We start from the raw sequence: 21387 nt of genomic DNA, 5'->3' as shown, positions 1-21387 counted from the left end.
TCGAAAATTCTTACCCGTTTTGAGTATCCGCGGACAATGGTATTAAAAAAAAAGTAGAACTTAATTGTGTGTGCATCCTAATAGGGACATGCATATAAGAGAAAAATTGATTAAAGATAATAAATTATGCATTGCATTGAAATCATGCATAGCCTTGCTATGCATTAGATCATGCATATGTACTTATTCCTTTAATTGTGATATATTGATGAATGCATGATGTTGTCCCTTAATGCTTGTTAAATATCGTTAATGCTTAGATTGTAAGATCTGTTATTATTAAATGTTCCCTCATGCTTAATAAATGTTATCTATTGTATGAATGATTATTCGAATTATGAATATGTCTCTCTAAATTATTGCGTGGATCTTATTCATGTTCTTTTTTTTATTTGATTCATTAAAAGAACCTGTACGCAAAATTCTTTGAATTCTGACACCCTACTTTTGGTGTTTTTCGCAGACTCAGATGCCTAGTAAGGTGACCTGTTTCTGAGAAGAGTCACGAGAGGACCACACGACTATAAGGTAGATTCTTTGGACAACGTGGTTCATTGCTTTTGTTTTTCATTTTGCTTTCTTTACTTTTAATTAATTATGTCTCAGACTCCTTACATTTAAATAAATGAAGATTGGTTTGATATGAAAGATGAATTTAAGATCCTTTGTGGTGGTGGTGGTTGTGTTTAACTGTAAGGTCCCGGGTCTCTGGGATTGTTTTCGCACTTGTTTTAAAAAAAAAATATTTTCGCATTTTTAAGAGGTATGAGTTGGGGTCATTACAAAGCGAGCTTCCCACCTATCTCTAGGGAGAACCAGCTGGAGGAGAGATAGAGAGGAGATTAGAAAGGAGGGGGCGTGAATCTCAAGAGGAGAGACGCCCCCCTCTTCTCATTCTCTAATATTTATAAAGCGTAATTAGGTTTTTGGAGGTGTTTTCATAATTTTTCTAAAACATTGTTCAAATTTTCAATAAATTCACAAAGCCTCCATTTTCAAAACTATTTTCTAAAAAAGCTGTTTGTAAAAGACTTAATTTTCCTAAAATACTCAAATGGGTTCAACTTATTCATTTTTTTCTCTTTTTGAAATTAAAAAGTGCCCTGCAAGATCATGCTGGATATCGATTAAACAAGGGTTATTAATACTCATTTCACATATAATCATGCATATAGAATGTATATATTATTCATAAAATTATGCCACTTCCCCGCTTTCATGTGAAGGTCATGCTGGCAGGTTTTTTTAAAAGGCGTGCCACTTCCCTCAAAAGGGTACCCTTCCATGGGAATAAAATAAACAGGCCTAAGAATACAAGTAGGAGACTTTTTGAAAGAATGTGGTCTTTGAGATCCAGTCACATAATCTGCTCAAGGGGATGGCAACCAAAGACATTTACCTTTCTGTACTTGTTTATCTGAATTGGTCTATTTTCACCAATGTAGCTGTTGATGACATTTCCTTTTCCCCCGTTTCCTTCCTTTTGCTGTGGCCGGTTGCACTAAGGCATGTTTGTTGCATGCTGGTAGAGGGAATGTACAGTTGCATGAAACCACATGCTAGTGGGAAATTGTTCCCAGAAGAGGGTGGTGTGACACATTTTACATATGAAATGTGCCCATTTGTATGAAAAATGTGTGCCCCACCGCAGGATCCTACCTTGTGTATGTTTCACACTCAGTGGGAAAGAGGCCCATTTCATACAAAATTGTGCCTACTTCCCTCATTTTAGACTGAAACAAAAGCCCCCTAAGAATTTAATGGACTCTAATAAGTCATCCTAGTAATTCAAGGCTGTGGTTCCATGGATGTACGATGCTGCTTCAAATACTGTGGTTGTATTCTTTTAATTGAAGAGCAGTTAAAACTGTGACATCTTGTGTCAAATATTTTGAGGCAAATCTCTCTCTCTCTCTCATGGGGTTGGGAAATGAACTGAGTTTCTTGTGGTTGAGCTTGTTTCAGCTCACATGAAGCTGGTTCAGGCTTGTCAAGTAAAGCTCAGGGAACCAGGCCATGGGTAGCTTTTTCAGTATAAATGAGCTGAGATGATCCAAGTGTGCTCGGTCAGCTCGATTTATAGGCTTGCTATGACAAATATATGTATAATTTTATCGAAATTATATGGTATGTTGGTTGAGCTGCGAGCTTGTAAGTTACAAGCATGACAGATCACAACTCACAAGTTCAATCTTCATTATGGAATTGATGCAATTCCGTTGTTGGATTCACAAAGAACTCTATGATCTACCAAATTGCTACACTATACTAGGGAAAACTAGAGGTCTAGTGGAAAATATGCAAAAAATTAAAGAAAATACTCATGAACCAATTCACACATCTCTAAAATAAAAGTCTTTACAATCAATATTTATAGGAGAAAGCAAAAACCCTAATCTAATCTGCATCTAAGGTAGATTCGAATCCTATTTAAAACACTTAATTAGGAAACATCCGAAAAACACAAAATGGATCTATAAATGTATCCTAAACCCAAGTTCTTTTGCTTCAGCCCTTTGTCAGAAATGTATTCCAGAAATTAACTTTTCATTTTAAATGAGCCAGTTTGAGCTGTGCTCAGCTCATGAGCTGAAGCCTGAGCTTGATCTAGGAATGAACCTAAATGAGAAAAAGCCCAAACAGCTTGAGTTCGGATAATTTAGCTCATTTTCCTATCCCACCAGCCCTCCTCTCCCAAGTGCATTCACCATTCCCTTAGGGGTCATTTGTTTTCCCTTTCCCATGAAAGAAGCCCTCTTTCATGGCAAAAAGGGTCTCCTTTTTCAAGATGGGTGAAGCAAACATATCCACGATCCACGTAATAAATGCCAAAAAAACCTATTTCCTATCAAAATGGGATCACACCTCCCTCCATGGAGAATCTCTCTCTCTCTCTCTCTCTCTCACACACACACACACACACACACACACAGCAACAACAACAAGCTAGGCGTTTAGTTTAGTCTCCATAGAGCTGAACCCAAGAAGGGGTACTACTGTTGGCAATTTTATGTAAACTGCGTGATCAGATGTCAATCCTTGTCAGTAATGTCAGCTTCAACTTGAAATTTTTTACACAAGCGACCTTTTTCTGCACCTATTATTCTTTTCTAAGCTGGCATCACATCTAGGGTAGGAGATATTTTAAGTGCATAAAATATGGACATTTAAATAAGATATAACATTCTTGTTCTCAACCGTACCCCAACTTAAACCATTCCTCCACCAAACAGTCTGTACATTACTGAAACAATGTGATACTATGGTTTGTAGAGGCCAAGCAGAAACCCCAAAATCACCTAACTCCTTCCTAAGTGTGTTAGTAGGGCTAGTCTTATGAGTAGGTTTTCTTTGGTGACAGCTTGCCCATCCAATTCCTTCTGCAATGTTCTTTACTGCTTTTGTCTGCATAAGCAAATTGCGTGGTTGATTCTTCACTGTACTGCTGACATAATCTATGTTTTAGTATGTTTTCATATTGGATTGTAGTTTAACCAGCTAACCCTTCTCTAAATAGTTCGCTATTGATAGGGAGTTGTTTTCAAGATAAAAAAAACTTTGCCATGATTGTTTTTTAGTACCTAGGCATGGACAAACTCTGTGAATCTATGAAAATTCTCTGTTTTCTGAATTTTCATGTGCACCTTGCATGAATGTTTCAATAATTGTATTAGCAGTTACTCTAGATGCATGTGTCATGCAGCAGGCTAGATGGTTTAGCTTTGATGCACATGTTGGCATCTGATCATTTCAACCAACTGGCGCCAATGTTCCGTATACAAGCATTCCGCAATATGTTCCTTACCCATATTGACTTACATTTGTAGAAGACGACAAAAGTGGCGACAGTGGTGATGGTGATGGTGGCGGTGTTCTATGGTGGTAATTGTGCTAGTCTGGAAAAGAAATGGAGTAATTTTTTTGCTGTATTTGTACCTAAAAGACTAACAAATGGAAGGAGTATTCTCCACTAAATTACTATCCATATAGCCTAAGAATTATTATCCTTGTGTCAGTTGAATATTTACTAAGCAGATGATTTAAGAAGTCTTAAGTTTATTCAAGCTATGCATTGAGATATCCTTTTTTTTTCAGATAGGCAAGCTGGGGTTAGGTGCAGTGCATTGATATACCTTATTCTGCTTTCTAGCTGCCTTAATGTGCCCCTCTCATTCATTGATGATTAAGAATTACAGAGAAGATCACTTAGGAAGTCTTACATTCACTTTAAGCCACAAATTGTGATTCATTTATCTACTTTTTGGCTGCCTTACTGTTCTTTCATTGATGATTAAGAAGAATATTGGTCGGAGAGAGAGAGAGAGAGAGAGAGAGAGAGAGAGAGAGAGAGAGAGAGAGAGAGAGAGAGAGTCCTAAACACTACAAGAAAATATAATTACAGACATCTTTTGCTTAATCTGAACTTGTAGATATGTTTATCATTGTCTATTTACTAAACATGTCCTAGATTAAGTCAAATTAACCAGAAAATATGTTTTTTTTCATCATCAAGTTTAGTGTGATATGAGCCATTAATTTTTTATCACTTTAAAAATACTTCTAAACATGGAAAGTACATCATCTAAATCATGTTTTCTACTAAAAATTAAATAGAATACATCTGTAAGTTTAAATTAAACAAACACCTATGCCCATGCCTTTTAAGCCATTTACAACAGTTAAGAGATAAGATTGTTTTAGACCACTACTCTATATGTGCGTATGTGCGTGCATGCACATGCACGCTTGAGAGAGAGAGAGAGAGAGAGAGAGAGAGAGAGAGAGAGAGAGAGAGGGTGATTCCAACATAATCTCTATTAACTGTTCACGGCTGTACATCACAGCCACTTAAAACTCTATTAGTGGTGTAACGTTGAACAGAGTCGTCAGAGAAGTTCATTACATCAAACCCTGAATTTTGTTGCACCACCTCACAAACGAAGAGAACTTGGGTCATTTAAGATGCACAATAAAGAGCGAAAAGCTATCTATGGATTGCTGTATAATCAGGGAAATAAGCACCACTAGTCCATTGGTCCAACCAAATAAAAGCCTTTCATTTTTAAAATACCCCAAATGGAATCTATGAGAGCAAAATAGGGACTTCCCACAAAGTCTTTGATTGTGACAGCTTGAGCTCTTCAACATATTCCCACCACCAACGCAAAGGTGGTAAAATATCAATCATGCAAAGAGGGTAATCATAGTTAAATTGTGTGGGACTAAGGAGGACAATACTGTGAAAAGAAAAAAGAGTTCATTCTCTTCACGGGTCTAATTGACATGAAAGGATTGACAAGATTGAAAAGAGGGTTCCATGTTCAAAGCTACGTAACAAATGCTAAAACCTATGGACCTAGCGAGAGGTGTCATGGTTAAATGCTGTTTTCACAGATGAGGTCAAGGAATATGACCACAGCTACACATGGCCTCTTACGTGATACTCTGGACACCACATTTGGTATTCCTCCAGGCATGCACTTTGAAGGAAAGATTTTGGACTCAAGACACCCTGAAGTTGACATATAATAAGATATATATTGATTAGGGGAACTACCCTAGAATTTTAGTGGCAGTTTTGAACAAGAATTTCAAAGTGTTTGAAATATTGCAAGTGCCTTGATTAGGGGCTTCCTCCCCTTTGGTCAAATGTTTCAAATTTTGAAACTAAAACGTTAGTTAATTATGGCTTAGCTGACCAACGTCTTGAATTCTATACTTTCAACGTGTATCAATCGAATTAACACCGATTGGAGGTGCTTTAATTTATAAATTTATGTCTTAGTGATGCTAGAGATAATCAATCAGTGTCCTAGTGTATTAGGCTTTAAAATAGATTTCATTATATCAATCAGCTAGGCGTGCTGTAGCTGCATAAGGTCAGTCAATTATCTTTGATTAAACTAATCAACTAGGTATGTAATATTTACATCCCCACCTACTCATGAGTTTTTTCTTTCTTTTTTTTGAAAGGCAAGCTGGGGTTAGGCAGACCTCTACCAGTTATTATTCAACGTACCACTGGGGTTTTGAACCTGCAACGTCCCACCACAAGGTGACGTGCATTGACAGCTCCTACCAACCACGCGGAGCCCCGTTGGCACCTACTCATGAGTTTGTTCTGTGTGCTTGTAAAAAATATTCAAAATCCATACCATGGATGATTGTGTCGTGCACGTAATGCACTTCGTATAAGCACCATGCATGACTGCTGTCATCATCTGTACTTGCATGTCCATATCCATTCATATGCTTGCGCACACGGGACACACACACGCACAGACACATACACACGATTTCATGCACAAAACACACATGTACAACCCACATAGAGCTTTGATTCGTTTTGTTCTTTTTTGTCTCATGCCTATATGCTGAGCTTATTAGGTCGCCAGTCATATAGACGTATAATCTTGTTTCTTTTCTTTTCTTTTAGTCTATCATGAACTATGTTGAGGTTCTTAGGACGCCAATCATAGTATTAGTCTTATATGATGAGGCTGCCTATGAGTACCAAGTTTTTCTCTCTTTTAGGGCCCTCCATATTCAGGGAAAGGGAGGACCGATTAAGATTGAGGCTTTCATCGGATGATAATTTTTCGGTGTGGCCTTGCTATAGTCCTATGCCCAGTTCCTGTTAGTCCCTTCCCACATGGCACCCTTTGGGGTGGGGGCTTACCTCCTCGGGGATCTTCCTTTGCTTGGCTATTGCTTTAAGGAAAAATTAAGACGGACTCATTTTTTAAACAATGGGGATTTCATTTAGCAAGCAAATGTCGCTTTGGGGGGGGCTTGAAGAAGAGACCAATGCACACTTACTAAATTTCTGCAGTTTCATATGCAACTTAATCTTCTTGTATGGGGTGCACTAAATAAACGCATGGATGAAAACTTCACGTTCAGGGAAGTTCTCTTGGCATCAGAGATGCATAGGAAAGGTCCCAAATGAACATTGTGAGACGATGTTGGCTATTAATCACCTGGTGTTCTGCTTGGCTGGAACCAAATGCTAGAACTTTTAGAGGTAATTGCAAAAGCATGGGCGTCATTCTTGACATGATAATGTGGGAACTTCATCAGAGATGCAGATTCAAATGGCCAAATTCAGACCTATTCTGGACTGACCTTACACGGTTTGGAGGTTGATGATATTCATGTTTGGACTCTATTTTACTCCCATGTATTTATCTCTTTCTTTGGTATGTGGGTGACACCTCGTCCCCATAACCTGTAAAGTTTTCATTCTGTTTTAATGTCAATGATTACTTTTTTCTTTCAAAAAAGAAATATGAGTCTTATCTAAGCATGCTTATCTTCAGGGTTATTATAAGCCTCTCCTATTGTGCGACTATTGAGAGAGAGAGAGAGGGAGTCTTGTTTCTTTTCTTTTCTTCTAATCTGTTGTGAACCTTTAATGACCCTATGTTGAGGTCCTTAGGTCGCCAATCATAGTACTATTCTTACCTAAGCATGCTCATCTTGAGAGTTATTGCATGCCTCGCGTATAGGGATGTAAACAGTTCGGATTTGGATCAGATGTGGCCAATACCAAATCTGACTAGTCGGACAATGGCTAAACATATTTTGATTCAGATTTGAATTTGGACGAAAAAAAAACTCATATCTAATCCAATTTATTACATGTAATCTAGTTCAGATATTCATCAAATCTACCTGTTTATCAGATTCAATAGCAAAAATCAAAATTCTATCAGAATCTGATTATAATGGGATATGGTTTTGGCTAACTGAATCCAACTAAATGGAATTAAAATTGGTCTGATATGAAATAAAATCCCATCCATTGACATCCCTACTCGCCTACTACATGATCATGTAGAGAGAGAGAGAGAGATTTGAACCCTAATGCTCATGTGCATGCGTCACACGTGCCAGTGCTGGCACACTCGCGTGCAAGCAAACATACACGTGGCACAAGGTTGCAAATACGGTTGGTTAGTCAAATAGGCTCAACATGATTGATTAATCATCTGAAGTTACTCATCGTGTGTCATATATTCATATGCCACCAACACGGGAGGGTGGTGTATGTCCCCCCCCGATGATTCACTGAATCCCACGTCTGTGTTCGGGACTTTGAATGAGCACCACGTATACAAGCACATGGGGCTCGCATTCCCGTGTATGTTGACATCACTAAGCATTGGAGTCTGGTGTGGTTGCAAAGACTTCAGTACCCTTTCTTGCTATTCTTCTCATAAAGTGATGGTTTGAGAAAATGACAAAAATACCCTTCATTCAAAAAAGAAAAAACAAACAGTTCAAAAAAAGGACAAACATGTCCTCCATCCAGAAAGTCGAGAATGATGTTGACTCTTCAAAGTCTTCTTTTTCTTTCTCCGTAAAACACTGTAAAATCATCTCTCTCTCTCTCTCTAGAGAAGAAATCAAGGGAGGCAAAGAGTTCTCCCTGGAGAAGGTCATGAACATCAACCCTCTCACTCTCTCTCCCTTCTCTCTCTACTTTTGTGCACATTCAACAGACAATCCTACATTGCTCCATCAAACACCAACTGAGCACACTGACTGTAGCATCGTTCAACTTGATGAGTTGTGGAGCCTGATTCATAGTTTTTGCCCTTACAGGAGGGGGTTTGGGGGCTCCTCCCAACGTGGGTAACATCATTCAACTTGATGAGTTGTGGAGTCTGATTTAGAGTTTTTTCCCTTACAGGAGGGGGGGTTCGAGGGCTCCCCCCCCGGCGCGAATCTCGCTGCGCGGTTAGCGGGCGGGGGTCCAGGGGAGGCGCCCCTGGCGGGGGGGTTCGAGGGCTCCCCCCCCGGCGCGAATCTCGCTGCGCGGTTAGCGGGCGGGGGTCCAGGGGAGGCGCCCCTGGCGGGGGGGCTCGGGGGGCAGCGCCCTCCGAACCAAATTTTTTGGGGCCTTCCAACATAGATTTGTAGTGTTATCGGGCTTTCCTACAGCGATTTGTAGTATTTTCAGGTCTCCAACGAGCCCCACAATGATTTATAGTGTTATTCGGCTTTTCAACAGTGATTTGTAGTGTCTTCCGCAAATTGCTATAGCGATTTATAGTATTTTTGGATCTCACTATAGCGATTTGTAGTGTCTTTTGCAAATCGCTATAGCGATTTATAGTGTTTTTGGATCTCACTATATCGATTTGTAGTGTCTTCCGCAAATCACTATAGCGATTTATAGTATTTTTGGATCTCACTATAACGATTTGTAGTGTCTTTTGCAAATCGCTATAGCGATTTATAGTATTTTTGGATCTCACTATAGCGATTTGTAGTGTCTTCCGCAAATCGCTATAGCGATTTATAGTGTTTTTGGATCTCACTATAGCGATTTGTAGTGTCTTCCGCAAATCGCTATAGCGATTTATAGTATTTTTGAATCTCACTATAGTGATTTGTAGTGTCTTTCGCAAATCACTATAGCGATTTGTAGTGTTATTCAGTAAGCAAATTGCTGTAAATCGCTACCCGAATTAGGACCAACTTGTCAGGGTCATATCTCCCTAACCGAAGATCATATTCCAAATCCGTAAAAAGTGGTGTCTTCGTTATTAAGTCTAATTTATTCATGTAAATTTTAAGCAATTTCTATTGTCATTTTATTCCATATTTTAACTAAAAACTAGGCCCTTATTATTTTGTGTTATTTGAGTTGCACAACACCATTCTCGCTTGACATCCACATCTTGATTATGGCATTCTCCTTGTTGGATTTTCCATTGATTTCTTCCAACCTTGCTTGGAACAAACATATGTCTTTCTCACCATGACACCCTGTGCATTTTTTTACCACGACACCCGGGACCTATGCAGGGGGGGGGGAGCCCCTGGACCCCCTCCTGTAAGGGCAAAAACTCTAAATCAGGCTCCACAATGAATCAAGTTGAATAATGCTACCCACGCTAGGAGGAGCCCCCAAACCCTTCTCCTGTAAGGACAAAAACTCTGAATCAGGCTCCACAATGAATCAAGTTGAACGATGCTATCCACGTTGGGAGGAGCCCCCAAACCCTCCTCCTATAAGGGCAAAAACTCTAAATCAAGCTCCACAACTCATCAAGTTGAATGATGCTACCCACGCTGGGAGGAGCCCTCAGACCCCCCTTCTGTAAGGGTAAAAACTCTGAATCAGACTCCACAACTCTTCAAGTTGAATGATGCTACCCACGCTGGGAGGAGCCCTCAGACCCCCCATTTCTGTAAGGGTAAAAACTCTGAATCAGACTCCACAACTCTTCAAGTTGAATGATGCTACCCACGCTGGGAGGAGCCCTCAGACCCCCCTTTCTGTAAGGGTAAAAACTCTAAATCAGACTCCACAACTCTTCAAGTTGAATGATGCTACCCACGCTGGGAGGAGCCCCCAGACCCCTCTTCTGTAAGGGTAAAAACTCTGAATCAGGATCTACAACTCATTTAGTTGAATGATGCTACTCACGCTAGGATGAGCCCCCAAACCCTCCTCCTGTAAGGGTAAAAACTCTGAATCAGGATCTACAACTCATTTAGTTGAATGATGCTACTCACGCTGGGATGAGCCCCCAAACCCTCCTCCTGTAAGGGTAAAAACTCTGAATTAGGCTCCACAACAGTCAATGTGCAGGTCAGTTGGTGCTTGATGGAGCAATATAGGATCTTCTGCTGGATGTGCACAGAAGCAAAAATAGAAGGGAGAGAGAGAGTGTGAGAGGGTTGATGTTCATGGCCTCATCCAGGGGAGATTTCTTTCTCGGATAATCCTGCAGTGCAAAGACTGAGTCTTAAATAATCATCTTTGGGGCACTTAAGTCTTTACAACCACTCCTTTTCAAGAATCGTCATTTTTTTTGGCACCAATGGAGAAGAGGGTACTTAAGTCTTTGCAATCGCATCAAACTCCAACGTTAATTAATGCTGACAAACATGGAGATACGAGACACACATGCTTACATACGTGGTGCTCTTTGGGACCCCTGAACATGAGATGTAACTAACTCCCCTGTTCGGGGGGGGACATATAACCTGCTTCGCAGCAACACCCTAGTGTTCTCTCAGTTTGATCTATCAACTTGATATTGCGTCATGCTAGTGACCGTAGAATATTAAAAAATGATGTGGGGCACCTTCATCTACTAACTTGAATTTAGTGATCTTTTTTTTTTAGAGAGAAGAATTTAGTGATATCTAGAGCCAAAAGTAGACAATCAATACATGTAGAAAAAGAATGATCACAACCCCACAACCCCAAAACACATCATATGCACCATTCATCATTTGAAGTTACTACACAGTTTAATCTGATGGATGGATAACATTTTGGTCATAGTCAGCAAGCAGCCTATTTGATTTGATTTCCATATAGCCTTCCATTGTTCCACCATCTTTTTCTCTAGAGGAAATGGTTTCTCACTACAGATGTCAAAAATCAATTATTACATATGGAAAAAAGGGATCCACAGCCTAAGTGACATTGACACCACTCAACAAACTTTCTACTCAACTCATTCCTTGTAACATTCATCAATGACTTGATACATTGGATGCAACCTTTACTTTTTTGATAACTTCCCTAGCAGTAGCTTTTCAGATGCTACTCTGATACTGTGTTACAAACCTAAACTCATCCATGTTCCATAGTCCATCTGACAAGTCATTAAGCCAGTTGGTCTCAGCCAATGAGCAATCAGAGAATCCACAGTTCCAACTTGGAGCAGACATGGTACTGTTGAGGGGATCATAATTATCAACAAAGTAACAGCCCCTGGATATTATTGGGTTGCGGGGACTTGTGGGGAACTCGGGAATTGTGGGTAGTTGGGAATCTGAGCAGAAGTTTTCTTGATTGGATTGTTTTACATGAGAACCCTGAAAGCTCAGAACTGTGGTAGGTTTATTGGTTTCCTCTGGTGCAGAAATGGTAGTGAGAGGAGATGGTGATGGTTGGGGGGCTTCAATGGCTTGTGGTGTGCTTGAGCTTGCAGTACCATTGATGAAAGAGGTGCCCATCTTCTGCTGAAGTAGTCTTGGCATCCAGAAGCAACGGACTGTCTCCCTGAATCTCTGACTGTTTGCATCACACTGCAGTTGCCTAGCTTGCTTCTGCACCCTTGTCCTCCAGTAGTTCTTTATTTCATTGTCTGTTCTCCCCGGCAGATGCTGTGCTATTCTTGACCACCTACAACACATAAAGGATATTGAGCACATTCATAACATGAAGATTATCATGCAAAACAACTAGCACTGCAGGCATGAGCTATCATTATTTTGGACTATAAAAGTTTTTGACTATAGAAATATATATGCTTTAAATACTTAGACATGAACACGTCTGCTTCCATAGTGACGAGCTGGCTTCCCTACTCCGGTCGGTTTAATATATCACTGCCACCAATTATTGCAACGCCAATACCAACAACCGCAATAGTAGGACTAGGCATGCATTTCCTGATCACATATACAGAACTGATTCTAGAGTTTTGGTTGGGCATGCACAAGAATTGAAGCAAAAAGGAGTTGAATATAATAATGGTGTCTACCAATGTTTTTCTCTGGGTTTTTTTATTGTAAAACTAAAACAATAAAGCACTCAAAGTCTTACTGGTGCAAACGTAACTTGAATACATGAGCTTGTACAACTTTTTTGTGATATTGACAAGTACCATAGTCGAAACCATTATTCAAGAATAAAGATGTGTGTAATAACAAGAACAAGAATAACAGTAATAGTATGATCATGGAGGTAGAATGACAGAGATAATAATATAACTTTCATTCAAAACATTAACAATATTATTACACAACAGCAATAACAAGAACAACAGCAGCGACAACCATAAATCGCAATAGCAGGAAAAATATTAAAAACAATAATAATGATAATAAGAATAATCTCCCTTCCTCTTTCTCTCTCTCATATTTGGATCCAAGTCGACAATTATTTTAAGGTATAAGAATACCTATTTCCCCATTTAGAGTGGAGCTCCAAAATCAAGAGTCGCTCCTCTGGAGTAAGATTACCCCGCTTGACATCAGGCTTTAAGTAGTTAAGCCATCTCAACCTGCAACTTTTACCCGTCCTCTTCAATCCTACCATAAAAAAATACAAGATCATATATGTAAATAGAGAAAATTTCGTAAGCACAAGTTCTGTCAAGTTTCATAAGCAGAGGCCTAACTATCAAAGACAAATGTTTGTTTTTTTTTCCTTACCTGAGCACCTTGCTAACATATTCCAACGCCCTTCTCCATGACAAGCAATGTAATGAATCAGAATGGTGTCCTCCTCAAGAGTCCAAGGACCTCTCCTCAGCTCACTCACTTCATCAATCTTGTTCTTTTTTATCATACCATCCATATTCCTCACACTTCAACACCCAAAACCCAGAAACCAAAAAGCATTTACCTTGAGCTAATAATGAAAGATGGTGCTCAGGATTTATAGGATCTTTTTTAAGGCCATAGATAGACCATATAGCTTGGAAACCTATGAACAACAAGATAAATTCATAGAGCAGTACTTCATCTAAGAGTGAAAACTTAAGCAAGAAAGAACACTCAAGAAAACCAACAATACAGTAAAAATTTCTCTTTCTAGCTCTTTTTTGGTGTTTGGGCACTTAAAACTCATGGGTTATGGAATAATATAGGGTACCCATAAAGGGGAAAAAGATGGGGAAGGTGGTTTATTGATAGTGAAACCCGGGTTTTGTGGGAAGTGCGGCCATTGTGGCTTATGGTTTTCCTATATTCTCTTTTCATGAAACGTGTTTGACTGGACAAGATATTATACATAAATACGTGGTTTCATCCGGCTTGCCTAATATGGCGGCATTTTCAGATGTTAACATAAGCAAGATGGTGATATCTTTCTGATGTCCATTTTAACGCAACCTCTGCAGATATACAAGTGTCAACTTTCTAGATGAACTCTCTTTCTTTTTCTTTCTGCTTTGTTACGTGGTGATGCTTCTAAACCCATCAGCCATCAAATTTAGAGACAATGATATCATGGTTTCAGCAGTCCACCTCAGCTGCTGCTGCTGCTATATTTGACTTAACTGTGCTGTTCCCATATTTCTAACAATTCCTTGTGAGGTCTGAATTGAAAATGGGGAATGGAAAATTGGAAACTGTTATTAGTGGTTTATTAGTTAATGCATCATTGTACATTGCTTTTGTGACGCTAGGTGCTGTTTCACTATTATTTTAGAGGTTTTCAGAGACAGACCATTGGATTAGTGGAAAAACATAAGGGTATATATTTTTTTGTGCTGGAGATGTGGACAATGAAAAGTAAGGATATGACAGACAATTATGGATGGACAAGTGTTGGTTTTGATGGTGAAGTTCTTGTACTTATGTTTGGTAAAATAGAAATGCCATTTTGTGGGTACCTAGGCCTATCTCTTTTAGGCTTAGGCTTTTCTAATTGCTGCTTTTATCTTTCATTATAGGTAACCAACTAGTGTAAAATGAAATCACAGTAAAATTCTTATCTTGAATTTTTTTCTTGTCTTTTTTGGTTTATTTCCGCTTAAATAGTGAGGCTGGTTTTATACCCATTGACCCTTGGTTAAGATGCTAGAACTTTACCCAGCAAACCATCACATGTTCAACATCTATAGAAGACCAATAGGTTAATGATAATAGGGGTAATCTACTCGCACAGATCAACCAGGTTGAATATTAGAATCCTTCAGCTAATAAAAATGACAAAAATATTGTCCTTATTCGCTGAAAAACTGTAAATGTGCATGATTAATGAAGAAACTAGAAATACCCTTCAAGAATTTAAGACAAATCGGATTTTCATCCCATAAGAGTTCTTCCTTTCTGTCTTTAAGGCCTAATTAATCTTTTTCCCTTTCATTCGGCCAGATCTCCTCTTTTTCATGTCTTATTTGTCCTGTAAGTTGTGATGCAATGGGTTCGGATATGGGGCACATCAAGGTTGATCTGACAGTGGATCCAGCTTTCAATGAGTGGGTTTGCTTTTGGATTCAGATCTGACTCAGAACGCATGGTAAAATTCTGAATCTGGATATAACCTGACCCCTCTGATGCTGGTTTCACAGAAAATGCATCAAGGTGTATCAGTTTCCATGTGAAATAGATAACGGTTAAGGTAGGAGAGCTGTTTTTTATCTGATTCCGACTCAGATCCAACCAAACCTGACTTTTTTGTTCCAAATCCAACCCATTCTTAAAATGGCCATCATTCTTGTGGAGCGTATACCCTTTGGATGGGACAAAATTGGATAAAAGATTCGACCCATTTGCCCTACTTGCAAGGGTTCCACCTTTTCTCCAAGCAAATGGAAAGGTCTTCTTCCATGGACCTCTCTTTTTTTGGTGTGCTCTCCTTTTATTTAGATATTTTTTCTATTTCTACATCTCTTTCTTTTCTAATTTTTCTTTATTTCTGTCCCTTTTGAACGATTTCCCATCATTTTCATCACCCATTTCTGATGATGTTGATGAATATGATGAAACAAATTAATAATAGTAGCGTTCACCCTTTTGTCATTGAAACCACTTAAGTATTATAGTGGCTCACAGTCTCATTGATTGACGTATGCTAAATAAACTTTTGAGTCCCACCTTTTACATTGCAGGTCTCATTAATCACTATTGTCTTTTCATTGAGCAAAAGCAATTGAGAAAATCCACTTAGAAAAACGGGCAATGGTAAAAAAAATACGGGACACGACACGGTAGTAAATTGGAGTATCCCTGTGATATAGTATAAAATCACACTTTTTGTTGTACAAAGGCAATTAGCATGCCTGCACGGAAGTGCATGATTTGTTTAATAAAATGGGATTTAGATTCTTCTAGTTTTCAAACCAATACGACACATAATGTACCCTTTCTGACATGGAAGCTTGAAAAAAGGCCTTGTTCGTTACTACTTTTTGTAAAAGTGTTTTGTGATCTTAGTGGAGGGAGTCGCAGCAATCTTTTCAAAAGAAACAATAATAAAAGGGTTCATGACTAACCATCATTGTGGAACTTATTGAAACTTAGCTTCAAGAGAACCAATCAATGATAAATAGCATCTTATAAGAGTAGTAGAAGATGCATACATAGAAAATTAAAAGTTTATACTCCACATTATGGTTTAAAAGTCGTCTTGTTTAGCAGTTGTTTGACACTAAGGACACAAAGTATTATTAGATATGTCTCTGAATGACAAGCCATCACTTGTCTGTCAAGATGCAAACAAGGGGAATTTAAAAAAAAAAAACTGGTTTGCCATTAAAGCTGAAAATATTGACCATTGAATAGGTAGAAATAGAGTACGTGATGATTAGGAAGTACGTAACTTGGGATTCAACACTGAAATGGAAACCTTATGAAAAATATGCTATTGAGATAATTATTCTAAATATATAGTTTCATCCATGGATATTCAAGCACACATGTAAATTTAAACATGTAATCATAATACAACCAATGACTGAATGCCAGCACCCACCTTCCTGCCAATATAAAGCTCAAATATTCAACCATCTTTTGATCTTTCCTTGGCTCACGTCCTTTCATTTCCTTCTTTTCTTTCTATTCTTTTTATTTTTTTATTAGTGAAGATAGGGGATAGAGACCCCAGTTGGAGTCAAACCTCATGAGCCTTTGGGTAAGATGAAGTGACTCAAGTCTTATCATCAAATTTGGCCCCTTCATTTACTATATTCTACCAATGAAAGGAGAAAATAGCAGTTCAAAATAAACCAATGCATACAAAGACTTGAAATCCTAAAATACTCCAATACAAAATATCAATAGTGAAAATGATCAATGATACACAACCATACAAGAGGGGCCAAGTCATAAATGAGAAAGCCAACCTTATGAAAAGAAAGGATGTTTGACTAAACATGCTACTCTTCCAAAATGTCTTACAAAATGAAAGAAAGATTAAAAAAATAGTAAGACCGTTGGCATTTGATATCAATCTGATGTAAAAGAAAATCACAAAAGAACCTGGTGATGTAAATGATTGGTTTCGGTTTGGATGTGGGCATTACTGAATCCCACCTAATCGGATCTGAGGTTGGATGGAGAAAGGCTTTCAGATCCAATGGGATTTTCATAAAGTTGACCCGCACCAGTATCATGATGGATCCGATGGGGAAGTGACTGCATTTGGATAGCTAATAGGATATGTAGCAGATTAAAAAATTCATCAAATTCAGATTCAAGTTTGGATGTAAATGGAATAATCATTCAGATGATTCATACTCTACCAAATCCAGCTAAACAGATTAGGATTCAGTTGAATATCAGACCCAAACCAAACCATTGACATCCCTTCAACAACATATATCAGACTAGCATTTCATCACAGCTTTGTCATTATCAGACCCACTGATGCTCTATCCACAAGCCATTTTATCACAACTTTGTGGACACACACACACACAGTAAACAATACTCAATCGTACTAAACACACTTTGTGAAAGTCTTTAGCCAGGACAAGATCATCGTTGCTCCCTTCCCCCATAATGAGTCTAGCATCATATAGCATGGGCAGCCCCTTCTACACAGATTGGAAAGACTGGAGAGACTTCATAAAACATGGCCTTTCCTCTCATCGCTTCATCATCCCTACAGAATTGCACATTATTTGCCACACAAAATGCCTTCAATAGTTACCATGAACAGAATCCTCAAAACTTTAAATTTTTTTTTACAGAAATGCTCGAATGAAGCGCTGTCCAATGCTGAAACCAAAGACAATCTAAAAGAAGAGTCAGCCACAAGACAGAATCAGCGAAAAAGGAAAAACAAGTATTTCATATTGGGACAGCATTTGGTACTCATGGGTAAGGAACCCCCTAGTTGGAACTTATAGAGAGGTTGTTTTGACCAAAACAGACTCCAAGGATGTGTTCAACATGGTCAAAATAGTAGGAATCAACTCTTGGATTGTAGTTTTTCAATGTAAAAATAAGATTTTATGAGGGTTGAAAATTTGGTATATCATATAGGCCATTGATTTTTCAACCCCCGTAATATGACCCAAACACTGATTTCTACTATCCCAAACATGTAGATCATATCTGGAGGGTCAGCGTGCAAAAAACATTAAATTTTTTAAAATATTAATGTTTTACTAGGGGATTCCTTACCCACAAATGTAGCAAATATTAACCCTTTCATTCTATCCACATAAGCCAGAACTGTCATTTGAATTTGACATATTTAATATTAGGTACCATTTGAGTTTGATCCACCTCACCTCTCATCAGAGGCTACTGGGAATGAACAATAAATAAAACATGAATGCTATCCAGGGTTACCGGAAACGCTACAGCACTTGGGAAAGTGTGCTTCATCGAAAAGCATTTCGGAAGCGCAAAACCGTTGCTTCTGAAATGCGCGGAGAAGAGACTCTTCGCTTCCCACTCGCTTCCCATTATCAAGAAGTGAGTTTTCTTGAAGCCTCTAACAATATTTTTTTTTTACCAATATCGGAAAACTATTTTCCTATTCGCTTCCCACAAAACAGGCCATGTGTATCACATCTGTAGGACTAGATTAAAAAGACATGAGCAATGAGTTACATTTCAACTCATTGATACTGTACACACATCCGCACCAAAGAATATATATATATATATATATATCAACATCTTATAAGCAGATAAATATAGTGGTGTAACTCATAGAGAGATTGAAGAATGTCTTTTTCACGACTCTCAACTAACTGAAGGATTACATCCCTGGCACATGCAGAAACATTTGGTATTGTGTCATTATTGGCACATGCAGAAACCGCAGATAAACATTTGTATATCTTGTGATTCTATCAGATCAATTCATATTAAATGCAAGTCAGTCCAGGTTATGATTTTTTCCTCAGCATAGCTGACTGCACATTCTGTGACCTTTCAGGACTCCATGGTCTTGCACTATCCTATTTCTAGCATCAAGTGTTTGCATAGTGAAAGACCTAAGCTTTTACAAGGGAAGGTAGTGTTGAAATGATTTATGTTTAGAAAATAGGAATATTTAGGAAAAAAAACAGGTCTAGTAATAGAGGATTAAGGTGTCAGTGGCTGTCCAGTAGGCTAAGATTTAGAAAACATGTAGTTTGCTGAATGTCAGCCTTAGGTTAGTTTGCTGTTTTTCTGATAAATGGTGCTGGCATATGAAAAAGTTTTTTGCCTTCTCCAGTGCATAACTGACAACTGAACATACTGACATAGGAAAATTTTGTCCATTACTTACTCTTTGGCTGGCTTGTAGGTTAGAAGCTATAAATGATATAATCTTGATGAACATCAGCTTTTTGTCTAGTTTGAAAGTTTCTGATAAATGGCTATTAGACACATGAAAGACTTCCTCTGCCTTCTAATAAACAGCTGACAACTTAAGATACCAATGAAAGAAAACCTTCCCTCACCCTTCTCGCTCTTTTTTAAATAATTTTCTTTTCTTTTTTTAATGGTTTGTGAAACTGGCCACACATATGTGATTGGGATAGTTCTTTTTTTCAGTGTAAAACATGCACTAAGTTAGGGGATTTGATAGTTAGACAGGTTTTTAAAGGAATCTAAACTTTCTATAGGAAGGAAGAATGGAAGGAATAAAAAGGAAGAAAGGAAGAGAAGAAAGAAAAGGGAAATAAAGAAAAAAGGAATGCCATAAATTTATAGATTTTTGTAATTTATAAACGTATCAATTTTCATAAATTTTAAGGTGCCTGTCATACTTTTTTCCCACAACATTATTGCTTTTCCAAGATAATGCGTAGATGATAGTGGGCACTACATATATAGATAGACCAAGGTTGTCAGACTAGGAAGTGGAAGCGGGAAACGATACGGGAAGCGGAAGCACTAAGCAATGCATTTTAAAATGTATAGAAAGCAGGAAGCGAGGAATAAAAAAAGCAATATAAGAATTGAATAAGAATCAAAATAGAATGCAAATAAAAACTAAAATAAAAGTGATTACTGTTAAATTTCATGATTTTTTAGTGTAAGAATTAAATTTTTAACAAAATCTAAAAATGATGACTGCCAATTTAGAGAAAGCACATGGAAGTGAGTGAGAAGCATGAGAGGAAACACATAAAAAACATGGAAAGTAGAGTGAGAGAACACATAGGAAGAATAGATGAAGCATGTGAAAGGCATAGGAGAAGCGTGGGAGAATCAAGATTCTCATCAAGTTTCGGAAGCGAGGAGTATTGGGCTTCTGAAGCGAGTTTCCGGGAAGCGAGCTTTCCACTTATCTAAGAAGCTTCCCGTAACTCTGAGATAGACAGATGTGCATGACATTCAGCAAACAAGTTAACCACTTTTTTTCCCTCTAACAGATTACATGAAATACCATGATGGCTCTTTATATTAATTGTCACCCCAAGGGACTTCCTGTAAACTATGAAAGAGTCCACACTGACAGAATAACAATTACAATCTTTTACAGTTTTATTTAATCATCCTTGGTGGTGACAGTAAAATTTTGGAATCACAATGCATTTTAAGAACTGATAGGGGTATGCGTGTATGTACATACCCATTGATAAAAAAGTCAAAAAGGTATTATGTGCACACTAGCTAAATAAACAGAAATATGCAGTTGAGATATTAGTGATGCAAATTGTATGTTACATTATTAACAAGCTATAATCAAAGGGAATAATAACAGTATAAATTTTAGCTTCTCAAAAGGAATTCATAACTAATTATTCTAAAGAATAGTCATACCACAGCTACCCTACGACCAATTTGGGAGAACTAGAGAATATTACAACAAATAATTTGGAGCAACCATACATTCAGTTTTCTCAATAACATATTCTTACTAAACAAATATTACATATTGTTCCATTACGACAACAAAAGAAACATTACTGACATACTGCTGGACTTGATCGTCATCCATGTTCATGGAGAAAAATGTTTCCTTCCAATGACCCAAAGAAGTTGAAAAGGCTTTTGCAGCTGTGTCACCTGTTAAATATTTGCAAATAAATCAAGATAGAAAATGCATGAACAATGTTTCTCAAATGCCCAAAAAAGAAAACTATAAACAGAAGATAGTGGAAGGATCAAGATGTTAAAAGGTGAACATCTTGATCAAGACAAAATTTCAAATAACTTACATGGTGAAAGATCTATATGACTACAGAAGATGGATGATCCTTAAAAGACAAATTGCTAAATAAAATGCTGATGCATAGGAACCCAACACTCAAAAATGTAAATAAATTATACTTTTCAGTTGTGGAGAAAATGCTGCACAACTTTATACTAGCCAAAAAAAATGAAAAAAATAAGAGCACAAGCAAGCAACCGAGACTTGGCAGAGGATACAACAGGCTAAAAGTAAGAAAGTTGGCATATTCTACTTCAGATAACACCAAGAAAGCAGCAACAGGCCTGGAAAAAATG

General features: G+C 38.0%; 1 protein-coding gene and 2 long non-coding RNA genes across 4 annotated transcripts in view; 1 reads left to right on the top strand and 2 right to left on the bottom strand.

Annotated features, from left to right (window-relative positions):
• Positions 1 to 4066, top strand: part of LOC149831960 (uncharacterized) — a 52637-nt gene extending 48571 nt beyond the window's left edge. Inside the window, exon 3 of one of the 2 annotated variants that reach the window (XR_016433319.1) lies at positions 3704 to 4066. This is a non-coding gene — a long non-coding RNA (uncharacterized LOC149831960). The remainder of the gene's footprint in view (positions 1 to 3703) is intronic. The other variant, XR_016433320.1, reaches the window with a different exon arrangement.
• A 7158-nt stretch (positions 4067 to 11224) lies between these two features.
• LOC149831959 (MYB-like transcription factor EOBI) lies at positions 11225 to 13590 on the bottom strand. Its single transcript, XM_090012319.1, has 3 exons — positions 13192 to 13590; positions 12939 to 13068; positions 11225 to 12157 (listed from the first exon to the last, which is right to left on the bottom strand). Exons 1-3 carry the CDS (start codon positions 13334 to 13336, stop codon positions 11566 to 11568), a joined length of 867 nt encoding a protein of 288 aa, XP_089868445.1. The 5' UTR covers positions 13337 to 13590; the 3' UTR covers positions 11225 to 11565.
• A 7057-nt stretch (positions 13591 to 20647) lies between these two features.
• The window catches only part of LOC149831958 (uncharacterized), a 32445-nt gene continuing 31705 nt past the window's right edge, over positions 20648 to 21387 (bottom strand). Inside the window, exon 2 of the long non-coding RNA XR_016433068.1 lies at positions 20648 to 20946. This is a non-coding gene — a long non-coding RNA (uncharacterized LOC149831958). The remainder of the gene's footprint in view (positions 20947 to 21387) is intronic.

The sequence above is a fragment of the Nuphar pumila genome, chromosome 7 (genome assembly GCF_984573655.1).
Source record: "Nuphar pumila chromosome 7, dmNupPumi1.hap1.1, whole genome shotgun sequence".
NCBI lineage: Eukaryota > Viridiplantae > Streptophyta > Magnoliopsida > Nymphaeales > Nymphaeaceae > Nuphar > Nuphar pumila.
The sequence above is the reverse complement of the archived record's forward strand: the minus strand, read 5'-3'. Positions and strand labels throughout refer to the sequence as shown.

Coding starts and splice junctions, on each gene's coding strand:
- LOC149831959 (XM_090012319.1), bottom strand. CDS start 13,336: ATGGATGGTATGATAAAAAAGAACAAGATTGATGAAGTGAGTGAGCTG. Junction 13,069..13,191: donor TATGTTAGCAAGGTGCTCAG/GTAAGGAAAAAA, acceptor TTTTTATGGTAG/GATTGAAGAGGACGGGTAAA. Junction 12,158..12,938: donor CACTCTAAATGGGGAAATAG/GTATTCTTATAC, acceptor TATGTGTTGTAG/GTGGTCAAGAATAGCACAGC.